The 18376-nt window shown below is 31.4% G+C and overlaps 1 protein-coding gene across 1 annotated transcript in view; it reads right to left on the reverse strand.

Moving 5' to 3' along the window:
- Positions 1-18171, reverse strand: part of LOC128651897 (zona pellucida-like domain-containing protein 1) — a 69901-nt gene extending 51730 nt beyond the window's left edge. Inside the window, exons 1-4 of the mRNA XM_053704864.1 lie at positions 18049-18171; positions 16550-16667; positions 15639-15859; positions 1279-1463 (exon numbers count right to left, since the gene is read on the reverse strand). Of these exons, the coding sequence (XP_053560839.1) occupies positions 1279-1463; positions 15639-15859; positions 16550-16667; positions 18049-18051 (527 nt within the window). The 5' untranslated portion in view covers positions 18052-18171. The remainder of the gene's footprint in view (positions 1-1278; positions 1464-15638; positions 15860-16549; positions 16668-18048) is intronic.
- Between the last annotated feature and the right edge of the window lie 205 nt (positions 18172-18376).

Genomic DNA, 18376 nt, shown 5'->3' on the forward strand with positions numbered 1-18376 from the left:
AGGAGTTAAATAATTTTATTAGATACAAATATGAGTGTAACTGTACTTTGTATTGTATTTTAACTGTACTTTGTATTGTGTGAAGAACCGCCCGCAATTTAGCTCCCTTGCAGCTACTTAAACTTGCTTGTTCTGCCTCCTTTGTCAAGTCATCACTAAGGTACATGGTGAGATCATCAGCACTCCCATGAAGCTTTGGAGTGAAGCGCACTAGGCCAGCAACGATCCCCTACCTGTGGTTCATGGAATTGCAGAAAACGTTGTTTGATCGGCTATGTCCCTGTATTACAATGCTATCAAATCAGTTAATAATCATTTTCTTTTTCATTTGAAAGCATTATTTCTTTTCAAAAAGGCAAAAATGAAACGCTTACACGAAAACATAAATGTGCGCTGGCATTACATATGAGGTGCAATTTGAATGTGACCTTGCGTTTGCATTGCACGGAAGCATTGCGCTCACGAGAGCGCACTGCCATAGGTTCCAATGGGAGCCTCATTCTCATGCTGTGAGACATGGCATGAGAACTAGCGCAGCAAAGGGGGTAAGTCGTGCAGCAATGGGCAGAAGATTTTAAGTATTTATGAATATATATATATATATATATATGTGTGTGTATATACACATATTAACACATAAATATATATATGTATATATTCATATACTGTACATACATATTTACAGGGAACACACAGTTCCCATAGAACGCAATGTAAAGGTCAGTGTCAGGTTTTTTTTAACACCCCTCAGCCTCCAAGTTTAGCCCTTAAAACTGTTATTTTTTTTTTTTTTTTAATAAAGATGCTATCAATTTTATATTTAATAAAAATTACTATATTGGAATTTGGGGCCAGTTGGGGGACTTTTAGAAAACTAAGCAGATATCTGATCTCTGGTTAATTTTCTATGTGCTGCTATCGCCAGCTCACAGTAGCAATAATCAGCCACTTATAATGGCTGGTTATTTATCGTGCGCCCGCAAACGGGCAAATTTGTGCACAAAAAATTAGCAATCCACTTGTTATCTAGCCCAATATATACTAAATCATAATTAATGGTAAAAATATTTCTGAATACACAGTAAAAAAATAAAGGGAAAACAATTGGAATGGAAATCATTTGTCATTTTATTTGTAAAAGGATTTCCCATATTTTAAAATCATTTTAAACTTGCATTATCCCTTAATTTTAATCAGCAATGAAAACAGTATATACATATTGATAGTAAATCATGCAGACTAATAAATGAAATTATATAGAAAAGATAGGTTACTTACACATCTAGCCTAGTATTGTTCATGAGGTATTCTAATGGGTAATTGCAGGAATATAAATATTTCAGTTCTGGACTATAAGTGATGACACCAACATTTGGATCTTTTGATTTGATTATTCCACTTATGTTCACAGTTTGGATATTGGAGAAGTCTTTGAAATCCCCTTCACCATTTGCTGTTGTTATCTGTTAATAGAAAATAAATAAATAAATAAATAAATATATATATATATATATATATACAAGGTAACATACCAAAGAAAAGAAAGTAGATTAATCTCATATTAGACCAGTAATTTCACAGCCCCTTTAAAAAAACAAATTAACAGAATGTGACATGTTTCCAGAATATATGTGTATGTATATATATATATATATATATATATACACAGGTAGCCCTCAGTTTACGCCCGGGGTTAGGTTCCAGAAGGAATGGTTGTAAATCGAAACCATTGTAAATTGAAACCCAGTTTATAATGTAAGTCAATGGGAAGTGAGGGAGTTAGGTCCCAGGCCCCTCTCAAAATTGTCATAAGTAACACCTAATACATTATTTTTAAAGCTTTGAAATGAAGACTTTAAATGCTAAACAGCATTATAAACCTAATAAAATAATCACACAACACAGAATATATAATTAAACTAAGTCAAATGAACAAAAACATTTGCAAAACAGCATTATAAACCTAATAAAATAATCACACAACACAGACTTCACTTGCATTTTTCTGCAAACAGTTCTTTCTATGCATTCCAATCTGGACTGATTTATATACAGGAAGATCCAGTTCCTTTGAAATCTGCTCTATAGCTCAGGTCTGGTTAAACTGATTAATTTCAGCTTGCTTGGCTTTGCTGCAACACAAGCGGACAGCTCCACCTACTGGTTATTTTCATCAATGCACTGCTTCTCAATGCTTTTCAAAAACTGGAAAAAAAGGTTGTTATTCTGAAACGGTGTAAATTGAACCGTTGTAAACCGAGGGCCACCTGTATATAGATATAGATATATATATATATATATATATATATATATATATATATATATATATAGAAAGATAAATAGATAGCTAGATACTGTAGATAGATAGATGGATAGATGATATATAGATAGATGATAGATGGTAGATAGATAGATAGATAGATAGATAGATAGATAGATAGATAGATAGATGATATATAGATAGATGATAGATGGTAGATAGATAGATAGATAGATGAGATAGATAGATAGATAGATAGATAGATGATAGATGATTGATAGATAGATAGATAGATGATAGATAGATCTAGATGTATGTGAGCAAAAAGATGTGGATGTTTCAGCACATACTTTGAAACTAATGAATGTTGGTTACATTTGATCAACCAAAAAGAATATTTAAGGGACACTCAAGTCAAAATTAAACTTTCACATGATTCAGATAGAGCATGCAATTTTAAACAACTTTCCAATGTACTTCTATTAAAGGGACAGTCTACACCAGAATTTGTATTGTTTAAAATGATAGATAATCCCTTTATTGCCCATTTTGCATAGCCAGCATAGCTATATTAATACACTTTTTACCTCTGTGATTAACTTGATTCTAAGCCTCTGCTGACTGCCCGCTTATTTCAGTTCTTTTGACAGACTTGCATCTTAGTCAATCAGTGCTGACTCCTAGGTAACTCCACATATGTAAGCACAATGTTAGCTATATGGCACACTAATGCCCTCTAGTTGTGAAAAGCTATCAAAATGCATTCAGTTAAGGGGCAACCTTCAAGGTCTAAGAAATTAGCACAAGCTTACCTAGGTTTAGCTTTCAACTAAGGATAGCAAGAGAACAAAGCAAAATGGTGATAAAAGTGAATTGGAAAGTTGTTTAAAATTGCATAAGCTATCTGAATCATGAAATTTTATTTTGAACTAGACTTTCCCTTTAACAAAATGTGCACAGTCTTTTTATATTTACACTTTTTGAGTCACCAGCTCCTACTGAGAATGTGCAAGAATTCACAGAATATACGTAAATGCATTTGTGATTGGCTGATGGCTGTCAGATGACACGGGAGGAGTGTAAATAATCATAACTTTGAAATTTGTCAGAAGAAATCTACTACTCATTTGAAGTTCCGGCTTAGTGCAATTGCATTGTCTTTTTATTATGCATTTGTTGATTATGCAAATCTACTGTATTTACTGGTCCTTTAAATGTTTGCTGAACATATATATTTGCAAAATAAAATATGTTTTTCTTCAACTAATTTAACATTTTATTATCATATGCAACATTTAAATATTTATATTTTAACATTTCAATTTTGATTCTCATAGACTTCAATATAAGAATGGATATAAACATTTAAAAGTAATATTTGAATGTTAACATTTAATAGTCAAATGTTATATTGAATATTTAAATGTTAGCATTGAATAAATATATTTAAGTCACGGGATGAATTTTAAGGTGTACATGCAGAGTTCATTAAATATGTAAAAATATCGACATTTGACCATACCTACCAAGTATTTGAGTGAAAAACAAAAACATTGTGAAAATAAGAATAAATCTGTTTGTATTAAATTAGATTTATATCATTGGTCTACATCAACCTTACTTTTAGGTTGTAGTAAGCAAATTATATAAAAATAATTTAATATAATTAAAGGGATAGAAAAGTGAAAATTAAACTTGCATGATTCAGAAAGATGGGGTTTATAAAAGAAAGGGTAATAGTCAGTTCTGAAACCTTTATCCCTATAGCTCCCTCAAAAAATAGTGTATCTCCATATACCACTATAAAGAAAGGTTAAACGACAGAAAAGGGGTATGGGGAGCGCTTACAGCAAGGATGAATGGACGTTCTATAATGTGTCAAATAATAAAGCAACATAAAACAGTGAGTTAAATATCGAAATTTCATAATTTTTCTTAAAGATTAAAATAATTGTATACAATGTTTGTAACATGGATATAGTTGTGGTCACAACATAAAATCTAATAAAAACTAAAATAAATGTTCCTTGATATAAAGTCCTAAAAAGTTATTTGATAAAAAGTCCTTTCAAGTATGATCTTTGTGAGCGCAAAATTTGCAGTAACAGCTTTCAATTGCCTCTATCTTGAGTGTTATGAACTTTGGTTCCAGCCAGGCTTACCCGGGGAATCTTACCGGACCTTCTAGGTGTATAACGTGATTCAGGTGAGCGGTGATCACTCCAACCGTCAAGCGGCCTTGCACTGAGCTACCTGGAGTGTAGTTTATTCCTCCGTGTGGTCTCTGCATCTTTCAGTCACTGCGGTAATTCAGGTCTGTGTACTCCCACATGTGTTCGTTTATCATGTGTTGTTTTTGCACCAATCTCATGGTCCAAAATATGATTCCTCCCCTCTGGATGCTCTAAGCAGCTGTTAGTAGCGGCTACAGATTCTCAGAAAGTGGATCCTCTACAGCGACAGTTCGTGAACGTTCACATATGGTTTAGCCACCATGATTACAGATATTGCTACACGCTTCGGCGCTCTTTCTGCTCCTTTATCAAGTGTATAACTATTAGGTGGCTATAGGTCTTTTATGTTCATTTAGATCCTGCCCCTTAATTCTATATGCAGGTGTGGGGTGTTAATCCTTGTAGCGCTGCTGACTTGAATAGATGCAATATTTCACATTTTAATAGTAAAGTCCTTGGTTCCATAGGATACTTTCTTTGTTGTGTTTCAAAGAAATCCTACTCCAGTTCATAAGTTAATAAACAATTGGGACAATCTACAGATATCATAAAATTCATAAAGTTAATGCCTCAAACGGATACATAAAGAATACAAAAATACAACAAATACAAAGAAGAAAAATACCAAAAATACAAAAAAATCTTCATTAGTTATGTAATACATGAGAGAGATATTTAAAAAAAGGTTTATAAAAGGTTATATTTCATTGCACATTAGGTGATTATATAAACGGGTTTAGATAAAATTTGGCGTTAAGACCATTCGGTACTAATGTATTTAAATTAAAAATTAGTTGTGCTTCATTGTATAATAAGTCTATTTCCCTATCACCTCCCCTATTGGTTGATAATTTCTTAAGGCCCCAAAATTCCGTGCCAGCTGTATCTTTATTATGTTTTTCTAGAAAGTGTTTAGAAAGATGGTGTTTGATATTACCAGATTTTATATTTCAAAGATGTCCCCTAATCCTGTCTCTGAGTGGGTGACTCGTTTGTCCCAAATATTGAAAATCACATGGACACTGTATCAAATAAATTATATTACTATCTGTACATCTTATGGTTTATTTTATAGTAAATTTACAATCATTTTTTGTTGATTTTACTTTATTCTCCTTTTTGCCAAATTTACATGCTGTGCAGCTAAGGCAAGGGAAACAAACTTGTAATTTATTTCCTATGAGATCTTGATCTCTATTCTCTTTCATCTTAAATTGGCTTGGGGCAAGAATATTTTTTTAAATTTCTAGCTTTTTTAAATATTATAGATGGAGAATCTTCTAAAATATCACATAATAAGGGATCTCTTTTTACAATGTGCCAATGTTTATTAAGGGTTTTCTTAATCAGTCTGTAGTCCCCACTATTGTTCGTAATAAATGACTGGCCTCTATTATCTTTTAAAGTTTGGTGTGGCTTGTTTTTTATTTCTAGTAGTTTTCTCTTTCTATGTTCCCTACAATATCCCTAACTTTCTTCACATCTGTTACATTGTCTTCATTATCTTTAAATTTGTTTTCTAATAATTCTGCCTGTGTGTAATAGTCATTTTGGTTTGAACAATTCTTACGAATTCTCAGAAATTGTCCCTTTGGGATATTGTCAATCCATCTTGTCAGGTGACAACTCTCCGAGTGAACGAAGTTATTCACATCTACTGTTTTGAAATAAGTGGCTGTGGATACTTCATTGTTTCTTATATTCATTTTCACATCTAGAAAATGTATAGTTTCTTTGCTAATTTATTTTGTGAAAGAAATACCCCATTTATTCATATTCAAATCTTCATAGAAGAAATCAATTCATTCAATATCCCCTCTCCAGATTATAAAGATATCGTCGATGAAGCACCTGTAGAGCACAAGATTTGTGCACCAGGGGGATTCGAAAAAGTGTTTTTGTTCGAATAACCCCATAAATAAGTTTGCATAACTGGGAGCAAACCTTGTTTCTATAGCTGTACCTTTTGTGTGTAAATAATATTGGCCATTAAAATGAAAGTCATTATTTTTAAGAATAAGTAAAATACAGTTAATGATAAAATCCATTTGTGTATTTTCCATTTCAAAGTCCTTTGTTAGATAATGTTTGACTGCTTCAATGCCCAAATTATGAGCAATACTGGTATATAAAGAATTGACGTCTAAAGTTACAAGTGTATAATTTTTGTCCCATGTAATGTCTTTCAAAGAATTGAGGAAATCGGTTGTATCATTTAAGTAAGATGGTAAATTGTGTACATAAATTTGTAAAAATGTATATATATATATTAAGACATATTACTAGTTAAAGAACCTTTGACTGATATAATTAGCCGCCATGGTGGTCTATCTAAGGTCTTGTGAATTTTGGGCAAGTAGTAGAAGACTGGTGTCTTTGGGTGTTCAATCTTTAAAAATTGATATTCATTTGGGTTAATAATACCCTAATGTTTTGCTCTTTCAATGAACTCTTTAAATGCCTTACATTGGGTGCTTATAGGGTTAAAATTGAATGTTGTGTAGGTATTTGTGTACCCCAATAACCTATTTGCTTCTTCTAAGTAGTCAATTGTATTAAGGATTACCCCCCCCACACACACCCTTGTCTGCAGGTTTAATGGTTAGTTTGGGGTCATTTTTTAAATCAATTAGTACAGTTCTTTCTTTTCTAGTTAGATTAGTGTATATTGTCTTATTTGTTATATTTATTTGTATGTCCTCTTTTACCAGTTTCTCAAATAATTCTAGGTGTTTCCCTTTGTCTTGAGAGGGGTAGTATTTTGACTTAGATTTCATAGAGGTATGGATGAATGTATCTTTCTTTTGAATTGTTAAATTAGTACAAACATCTCTCTCTAGTGGATTTTTTATATAAAGTGCCTTTTTAGGGTTAATTTACGTACAAATTGATTTATATTGATTATTGTGTTAAATTTGTTCAATCTGCATGTTGGAGCGAAGGATAAACCTTTATTTAAGATCCTTTCTTGATGTTTATTTAATTCTATACTGCTTAAATTGAAAATCCCCTTTATGGTTGGTTCCTGACTTTATATCTTAATCTTTTTTTAATCTTTTGTTCTTCCTCCTCCTCTACATCCTCTAGATGTCTTTTCTTTTGCAATTCTTTTCTTTTTGTATTTTCCTGATATATCTGTCTTGATGTCCCTGGTCTTTGGGGACCTTCCTCTAAAAAAAGTATTCTCCAGATTTGTGCTCTCTTGGGTTTGTAAAACTTGATATTTATTAAATTAATACAGTGTCCATGTGATTTTCAATATTTGGGACAAACAAGTCACCTACTCAGAGACAGGATTAGGGAACATATTTTAAAAATAAAATGGGCTAATATCAAACACCATCTTTCTAAACACTTTCTAGAAAAACATAATAAAGATACAGCTGGCATGAAATTTTAGGGCCTTAAGAAATAATCAATCAATAGGGGAGGCGATATGGAAAGAGACTAATTATACAATGAAGCACAACTAATTTTTAATTTTAATACATTGGTACCCAATGGTCTTAACGCTGAATTTGATCTAAACCCATTTATATAATCACCTAATGCAATGAAATATAACCTTTTATAAACCCTTTTTTATATAGATCTCTCATGTATTACATAACACTAATGAAGATTTTTTTGTATTTTTGGTATTTTTCTTCTTTGTATTTGTTGTATTTTTGTATTCTTTATGTATCCATTTGGGGCATTAACTTTATGAATTTTATTATATCTGTAGATTGTCCCAATTGTTTATTAACTTATGAACTGGACTATGATTTCTTTGAACACAACAAAAAAAGTATCCTATGGAACTAAGGAGTTTACTATTGAAATGTGAAACATTGCATCCATTCAAGTGAGCATCACTACAAGAATTAACACCCCACACCTGGATATGGAATTAAGAGGCGGGATCTAAATGAACATAAAAGACCTATAGCCACCTAACAGTTATACACTTGATAAAGGCGCAGAAAGAGTGCCGAAACGCGTAGCAATATCTGTAATCACGGTGGCTAAACCGCATGTAAACATTCACGAACTGTCGCTGTAGAGGATCCACTTTCTGAGTATCCGTAGCTGCTAGCTGCCTATAACAGCTGCTTAGAGCATCCAGAGGAGAGGAATCATATTACGGGCAAAAACAACACGTGATAGAGGAACACGTGTGGTAGTACACAGACCTGAATTACCGCAGTGACTGAAAGATGCTAAGACGACATGGAGGAATAAACTACACTCCAGGTAGCTCAGTGCAAGGTGTCTTGACGGTCAGAGTTATCACCGCTCACCTGAATCACGTTATACACCCAGAAGGTCTGGTAAGATTCCCCAGGTAAGCCCAGCTGGAACCAAAGCTCATAACACTCAAGATAGAGGCAATTGAAAGTGTCAGCTGTTACTGCAAAACAAAGATCATACTTGAAAGGACTTTTTATCAAAAAACGTTTTAGGACTTTATATCAAGGAACATTTATTTTAATTTTTAATAGATTTTATATTGTGGCCGTAACTATATCCATGTTACAAACATTGTATACAATTATTTTAATCTTTAAGTAAAATTATTACATTTCAATATTTAACTCACTGTTTTATGTTGCTTTATTATTTAACACATTATAGAACGTCCATTCACCCTTGCTGTAAGTGCTCCCCATACCCATTTACTATGATTCAGAAAAATCATGTAATTTTAAGACACTTTTAAATTCTCTTCTATTTTTAAATGTGCTTCGTTCTCTTGGTATCCCTTGTTGAAAAATAATATGCACATATCTTATACTTGTAGGAGCTAGATGCTGATTGGTGCCTGCACACAAAGGATAACATGAGAATGAAGCAAATGTGATAATATAAGTAAGTTGGAAAGTTGTTTAAAATTTTATGTGCTATCCAAATAATAAAATATTTTTTGGGGGGTTTTCTGTCCTTTTAATCTAGTTTTTAAAATCAATGTAAAAGATTGTGACAAAACATCTGTAACATGGACTGAAAAACAGAAAATTGTTATAAAAAATATCACAATTTCTATCAAAGAAACAATTTTAGATAAAGCCCTGGCCGCAAATTTGAGGATTCTTAAATTAACAAATAATATTCAAGCTGTTTTAGTATTCACCTATATCCCGTTGTTTTACATAAACAATTATATTTGTCCCATTGAAAAAAACTTTAAGTATTTTACTATCTTTAAAAGCGTGAACGAAAGTGCGACAAGGTTGTTCTCATTGCCTAGGAAGCAATAATAAAAATCATCATTAAAAAATAACCATATATAAAAGGAATGTAAACTGTTTTCTATTATGTTTATTTTTTTTTTTAAATATTAAATATAAAAGATAAAAAAAATAGGAATAGCAATTATTAAAAATTACAATTACATATACAGTACTGTAAAAAAATTATATATATATATATATATATATATACAGTATATATATATTGTATGGATTATTTATAATTTTTTACAGTATGTGTATTAATTTGTAATAATGGTTATTAATATTTTTTAATATTTTATATTCAATATTTCAAGAACATGCTATAAGATTACTAATGCTTCATATATGCTAACCCAAAACCATGTTAGAACTAAAGCGCAAAACACAAAGCGGTTAATAATATTTAACATTCCTATGTTCTTCACATATATATTTTTAAATTGTATTATATATATATATATATATATATATATATATATATATATGATAATATTAATGTAAAACACATATCTATATTTATATATCTATAGGAATTGATATATAGGTATAGGTATATACAGATTTATATAGGAATATATATTTACAATAAAAATATTAGAACATTGGAATGTGAAATATTTACAGTAAATATACAGTTTAACACATAGATACATAAATACACATGTACACACATATATACATTTATATATATATATATATATATATATATATAAAAATACTGTATATACTGTATATATATATATATATATATGCATACAAACATACACATATTTAGACATGTATATGTATGTATATATACCATATAGCCCTTTGTAGTCAAACACCTTGTCATATACCTGTTAACACTTATAACTTTTTTAATATTTATATGACTAATTTTTATCAGATAGTGTTTATTTGAGTGTAACTGCAAATTTGAATGTATTCATGTAGTGTTTAGTGTAACTTTTTTATATACTACTCTTTACACAAGGTTTCCAATCACTTTAGCCCGATGAACATAACATATGATTGCGCTCTCGAAATCTTGTTTTCAATTATAACACGAGCGCTATTTCCATTGCGCAAAAATCCAATATTGTTAGCACACAGCAGTTAACATTATTTGAACTGATAGAGTGCAATCATTTTAACATTGATCAATGTATGCAGAAAAGCCAGAAAAGTCAGAGCCAATATTTAAAGATAATTTCTAGATTTTTACAATGCTTTCCTTACTGCAAAAAGTATATTTTTTTTAATACAGATCCTCTTACTCTGGGCTAGATTACAATTGGAGCTCTATTTATCGCTCCCACTCTTGCATTAACTCTGCTATATAGAAGCTTTTTGCATGATTCGAGTAGCACGCATATTACAAGTTGAAAGTAAAACATTTTCACAGGAAGGCTAACCCGACATCCGCAAAAAGCCAAACTTTGAATATTGCAACAGGGTTAACGTATTCCCCCATAGACTTCAAAGGAGTGTGAAAAGTGGAAAAAACGTAACACCCTTACTCACGCACAAACCCGATTGTGTTTTCTCAAGTGCGCTAACCCGCTTATGTTCACATAGAAGAACATGTTCTATTTATTATTACATAAATGTTTCTATATATATATATATATCTGATGGTTATTTTGTAAAATATATAAATATATATATATATATATATATATATATATATATACAGTATATATATATGAATATATATTTAAAAATACTTAAAACATATTCCATTATGTGAAGAACATTGGAATGTGAAATATTTATAGTAAATCCACAGTTAAACACTTTATTAAATAGGAATATTGCATAAATATGATTTTAGATGTTTTCAGCTACTTGACTGAAAAGGGGTCTAATGCACTTATATATATATGTCTGTATATGTATACATATGTATTTATATATTTATATATGTGTATATATGTCTGTAAATACATACTTACACATATAAATACATATGTACACACATATTAACATACATATATATTTAGTCAATTTTTTTCCTAATACTTTAGACCCCATATTTTTGAGCTCTTTTTATTTATTTTTTATTAGATAGTCGGCTAGATTACGAGTTTTGCGGTAAGAGCGGCTCAGTGCTAACTTGCAAGTTATTTCCCCCGCTCACCTCCCTATAGTGCTGCTATTACAGGTTTTCATAAACCCGGCGTTAGCAGGCAATATTGGAGCGTTGAGCAAAATTGAGCTCCATACCGCACTCCAATACCAGCGCTGCTTTGAGCTGGTTTTACGTGCTCATGCACCATTTCCCCATAGACATCAATGGGGAGAGCCAGCTAAAAAAAGCCTAACACCTGCAATAAAGGAGCGTAAAGCTCCGTAACGCAGCCCCATTGATTCCAATGGGGAAAGAAAAGTTATGTTTACACCTAACACCCTAACATAAAACCTGAGTCTAAACACCCCTAATCTGCCACCCTCAACATCGCGACACCTACATTACACTTATTAACCCCTAATCTGCTGCCCCCGACATCGCCGCCACCTACATTACACTTATTAACCACTAATCTGCCACCCCCAACGTCGCCGCCACCATACTAAAGTTATAAACCCCTAAACCTAACCCTAACACCCACTAACTTTAATATAATTAAAATAAATCTAAATAAAAATTCCTATCATTAACTAAATAATTCCTATTTAAAACTAAATACTTACCTATAAAATAAACCCTAAGCTAGCTACAATATAACTAATAGTTATATTGTATCTATCTTAGGTTTTATTTTTATTTTACAGCTAAGTTTGTATTTATTTTAACTAGGTAGACTAGTTAGTAAATAGTTATTAACTATTTACTAGCTACCTTGTTAAAATAAATACAAACTTACCTGTGAAATAAAACCTAACCTGCCTAACCTTACACTACAATTAAATAAATTACATTAATTAAATACAATTAACTAAATTACAAAAAAAACCCCACTAAATTACACAAAATAAAAAATAAATTATGAAATATTTAAACTAATTACACCTAATCTAATAGCCCTATGAAAATAAAAAAGCCCCCCAAAATAAAAAAACTCCCTAGCCTACAATAAACTACCATTGCCCCAAAGAAATCAGCTCTTTTACCTGTAAAAAAAAATTACAAACAACCCCCCAACAGTAAAACCCACCACCCACACAACCAACCCCGCAAATAAAATCCTATCTAAAAAAACCTAAGCTCCCCATTGCCCCGAAAAGGGCATTTGAATGGACATTGCCCTTAAAAGGGCATTTAGCTCTTTTTTCGCCCAAACCCTAAGCTAAAAATAAAACCCATCCAATAAACCCTTAAAAAAACCTAACACTAACCCCCGAAGATCCACTTACAGTTTTTGAAGACCCGACATCCATCCTCAACAAAGCGGCAGAAGTCCTCATCGAAGCTGGCAGAAGTCTTCATCCAAGCAGGCCGAAGTCTTCATCCAACTGGGCAGAAGTCTTCATCCAGACGGCATCTTCTATCTTCATTCATTCGGCGCGGAGCAGCTCCATCTTCAAGACATCCGGCGCGGAGCATCCTCTTCAATCGACAGCTCTTCCAGAATGTAGGTTCCTTTAAGGGACGTCATCCAAGATGGCGTCCCTTGAATTCCGATTGGCTGATAGAATTCTATCAGCCAATCGGAATTAAAGGGTAAAAAATCCTATTGGCTGATGCTTTTTTGGCCGTTACGTTGTGTTACGGCCAAAAAAGTGTGCGGTGCAGCTTAACCTGCAAGACTTGTAATACCAGCGGTAGTGAAAAAGAGCAATAACAATGCTTTTACACTCATAACACAAAACTCGTAATCTAGCCGAGTGTTATTATGAGTGTATAAATGTAATTTTAAATGTATTTATAATGTGTTTTGTGCGACTTTGCAATAAACCCCTTGTTGCTCACGCGCAACAGTTAGAACGCCACTCATAATCTTGCTCTTTATATTGGTCTACTTGTTTTGCTATTTGTTTTAATTATATTTAAATAACTATGGGCCAGATTACGAGTGGAGCGTAAATTAACACTCAAGATCTAGCATTGATTGAGCTAGAAGTTAGCTTTTTGTGCTCATCGGGTTGTGTTTGCGTTACAAGTTGAAAGTAAAATGTTAGAATATCGTGTGCACATTCCCCCATAGAAATCAATGGATTAAAAAAAGGAAAAAAAAAACTAAGATCTCACTTTCGCGCACACCCGATCACATATTCTCATGTGCGCTAACCCAACATGAAAATATGAATATTTCACATTCCAATGTTCTTCACATACAAGAATATGCTCTATTTATTTATAAATAAATATTTCTAAATATATGATGATTTTTTTGTACAATATATATATATATATATATATATATAATGATATATAGGTATAGATATATACAGATAAAAATAGGAATATCTATTTAGAAATACATAGAACATACTCGGCTAGGTGTAGAACATTGGAATGTTAAATATTTTAAGTAAATACATAGTTAAAACCTTTATTAAATATGAATATTGCATAAATATTTTTTTTTAATGTTTTTTAACTACTTGACTGCAAAGGGTTCCAATGTATACATATGTATTTATGTGTTTATATGTGTAAATATGTATATACAGACATATATACACCTATAAATACATATGTCCATATGTAATGTATTTTTGATGTGTTTAATGACACTTTTGTCTTTTGTGAAAGAGTTAACCAGAGCTCTGTGGAAGCGGTAATCATTCTAGCATAAATCGCAATTGCACTCTACTACTCTAGCGATTGCCGTTAGTTTCAACTCATAATACCAGCAATAAGCCTGACAAGCACAACACCCTGCGATAAAGCCCTTATTGCTCAGGGTTTTCTGGCCCTATGGCTGTTCTAATAAAGGGAATTAGAAAATACTCCATTTCAGGTAGTTTCTGAATTGTAAATATCAATGGATTAACCATTCTGTATAATAATTTTGAAGTATTATGTACTGTTAATGTTTGCAACAATACTGCTTTTATTTATGGAGACATTACCTAACAACTTAACACTGAATAACAAGGAACATTTAAAGCTTTTCTTTCTATAGTTTTTTGTAATGTTCATTAATAAAGGTAACATTAAAAAGCAATAATGTCCATGAAATTTAAACCGAATGTCAATGCTGCAATTAAAAAATGATTACAGAAATTCACCAATAGAGCTATGTGAAGTATTTTTTTTAAACAAATACCTACCAGTTGTGTACAAACATGCATTTTCTGTTTGCTTTAAAATAAAATTAAACAGTTTTTACTTCAAGGAAAATTAAACACATCTGACATTTATGTAAACATAATCTGCTTTGTCCTATGCTCCCTAAGGTTATGCAACCTAGCAATTTAAAATGATGCATATTGCCTAAACCCGCTATTTGTTTTGCAGTATTTACAGGTTACATCATTTGCTTTTTGGCCTCCTATGGAGTCTGGGACAAGCACAGTTTTGTGTTTAATGCCCTTTTAATATTTTTCATTGCAAAAATATTTTTGATATACTTTTCACGTAACATAATTTTATTTATTGACATTCAATTGTCTAAGATCACCATCAAAAGTTACAGCAAAAAAACATTTTTTCAATTACAAACTCTAACTGCAATGTACTTGCATATATCAGGAAGAAAGTAGCATGCCTGATGACTTTTAAATATGGTCTTTTTTAGGGAGACTGCAGTAATTTAAACCTATTTTACAAATATTTTACAGAGCAGAATAATTCGGTATAATCAATTACAGAGGAGAAATGATTCCCAAGCTAAATTAATATTTAATAATAAAATGAATATTAATGGAAGTTTCCCATTAAGCAATGTTCAATATTTTCTATAATCACTATGCACATCAAAAATTGCATATATATATATATATATATATATATATATATATATATATATCATTTACATGCTTTTATTATTAATTCCTTACCGTAAATAAACTTCCACAAGTTGAACTTTCATTGATTGAAAAAGTATATTTCAAGAAGGGAATGGTACCAGAAGTGTCAACTATACCCTGGCAAGCAGGATTGGTGAAAATGTCATTCATATAGAGCTGAGTTTCATTATAGCCAGCAAAAATCACGGGACAGAAGAAAATATAAAGTTCAATATTTTGAGGTCCACAATTCACCAGAATGTCTGAATATTCTGCAACAAAAAAAAAATGCAAGAGAGTTAGGTATATTGTTTTTATTTTTTAAATAAAGTCATGTATATTTAAACTGCAATTAAACTTTTTATCAAAACATTTGTTTGAAATGTGTTATTAGACATTTTAAATTAAAGCACTTGAGTGGATAGTCCACATGTTTACATTTAATATATTATTTTTAAATTGGTTAAAAATTTCTAAATAAAATGTTATTTTGTATCTGTGGGTAAGAGGCTTCTAAATTTGAAAGTCATATCAATATTCATTTTTTTAAACAATCTAATACAGAAAATAAAGCTTTTCTAAATGTAATTTTGTATAACATTTACAACTAAATTACAATCTGTCCTCATGTTAGAATATTTACATTTTTTGCATAAACTAATTTGTAATCTATAACTTGCTATTCAGCAGAAGTGGTATCAAAATTGAGGACGCTAACTAAGGTTGATACAAAGCTATATATCAAGAATGATTGGTTGTACTGGAGGGGGACATCTTAAGATGTTACATATTCTCTCCATACGATTATTTTAGCACATAAGAATTGAATATGGACTGTATTTCAAATGAAAGCAACTGACACATTTGAACACTGGGAAACATTATTGTTACCTATATATTTCAGTGCAATTGCCTAAAAAGATCTTATTATGTAACTAAATATTTGTTTTGTGTTATTTTACCTGGGGCTCTAAATGTTCCATTGCAGGCACTTAAGTCAAAGCACTGATGCTCGTGAATAGTATAAACAATCACAATGTAAAATAAGTATCTCTGCATTCCATTTTTTGATGAGAAGACCTTGGAGAAACAAAAATCATGATTAGTATTAAAATTTGCATCCACTCAAGATTAAATTGTTTGCATTTGTGTTGTATGAGCACATAACAGAGAGAGAGGGAGAGAGAGAGAGAGAGAGAGAGAGAGAGAGAGAAAAGAGAGAAAAGAGAGAAAATAGAGAAAGAGAAAAAAGAGAGAAAAGGAGGAAGAGAGAGATAGAGTAAGAGAGAGAGAAAGAGAGAGAGAGAGCGGAAGAGAGTAAGGAAAGGAAATACAGATGAGCAGCAATATGATTCTACAACTTAGCTCCTACTTTAATCAAATATATTTCTAATAAACATTTTTTAGGCAACGAACAACACATAAATAAAGGAAAGGAGAAGAGCATAAAATAAAAAGAAAGGTAAAAAAAGCAACTGGGTATCTAAAAAATACAACAGATCAGGAACAAAGTAATAATCCAGGGATACAATTGTAAGATGAATACAGATTTGGACTATTAAAACAACAAAATGGAACTTAAACATTATGAAAGATTAGTCAAGAAATATTAACAATAAATTATCTATTTCTATACATTTGAAGAGCATTGAAAAAAGGTTTGTACAGGTTTCTAAATGATTTCCAATTCCAAAATCATTACAACCCACCAAAAAACCTGGTGCACCCCAGCCATTACCACTGCAAAGTGCCTATGTGTGTACTGGCTTCCTCAAGTTAATGATGTATCACATTATGTAATGAGGAGATCTAATGTGCAGGTACAAAACAGTATGAATACAGAGGAGTGAAAGAAAGTGGGTTCATTTAATGTAATCTTAATACAAAATAAGTGATAATAATGTGTTGGCTATAATAAATCATTAAGAAAAATGTTTTGAAACTCTTTACAGTACTCATCCCTTTATTATACTATTTAATACCAACTATGTTTCTTTATTCAATATTAGGGTCTAATTCTGAAGAATATTTCTGAATGTTTTAATGGGTTTCCAATAGTTGTCTTTTCATTGTTCTCACATGTCTGAAATGTAAGCTGAGAGTTTATTTGTATTTGAAGTAAAAATGACATAAATTCTCTATTTTGCACTTCGTTGCATCAATATCTAGCATCCAGTAGTTTAAAATGTTCTAAAATTCTTCTTGATGTAGAATAGTCAGAACTACAATACAAGTCAAGCCCATCTTATATCTGTGAGTAGGGTTTTAACAGCAGAAGGCTGTTTTCTTTTTGCTATGATTACAAGAGAAGTTTCTTTGTATGTCTAGCAAAATGACATACATCACTTAATGTCATCCATTTGTTTGTCATTCTTAATTAAGGGAAAAGACAGAAGACCTTTCTGAAAGTAAATAATGGCAATATAACAAAACAACCAAATTCACTTTCTCTTACTCTTACCATTGTTGACTGAAGTGGAGCTCTTCACTGCACACACTGATCAGGAATCTTACTGAGATTTATTTTATCTTCTGGCTGTATTATATGTATGTGTGTGTATATATAGGAGGTACTTTAGTCTGCTTGTACCTTGTAAATGTCAAGTATGTAACAGATCGTGCCTATTAATACCTATTGTATTCATCAGTGACAATTATAATCAAAATCCTTAGAAATATGAGAAAATAAATTACTATAAGCAATAACGTCAATAAGGTTATAAGACAAACAATGATTTTTGGCATGCTTTAGTAATTGTACACTAAACATATTTCCTGACTTAGTAACA

This window comes from Bombina bombina, chromosome 3 (assembly GCF_027579735.1).
Source record: "Bombina bombina isolate aBomBom1 chromosome 3, aBomBom1.pri, whole genome shotgun sequence".
NCBI lineage: Eukaryota > Metazoa > Chordata > Amphibia > Anura > Bombinatoridae > Bombina > Bombina bombina.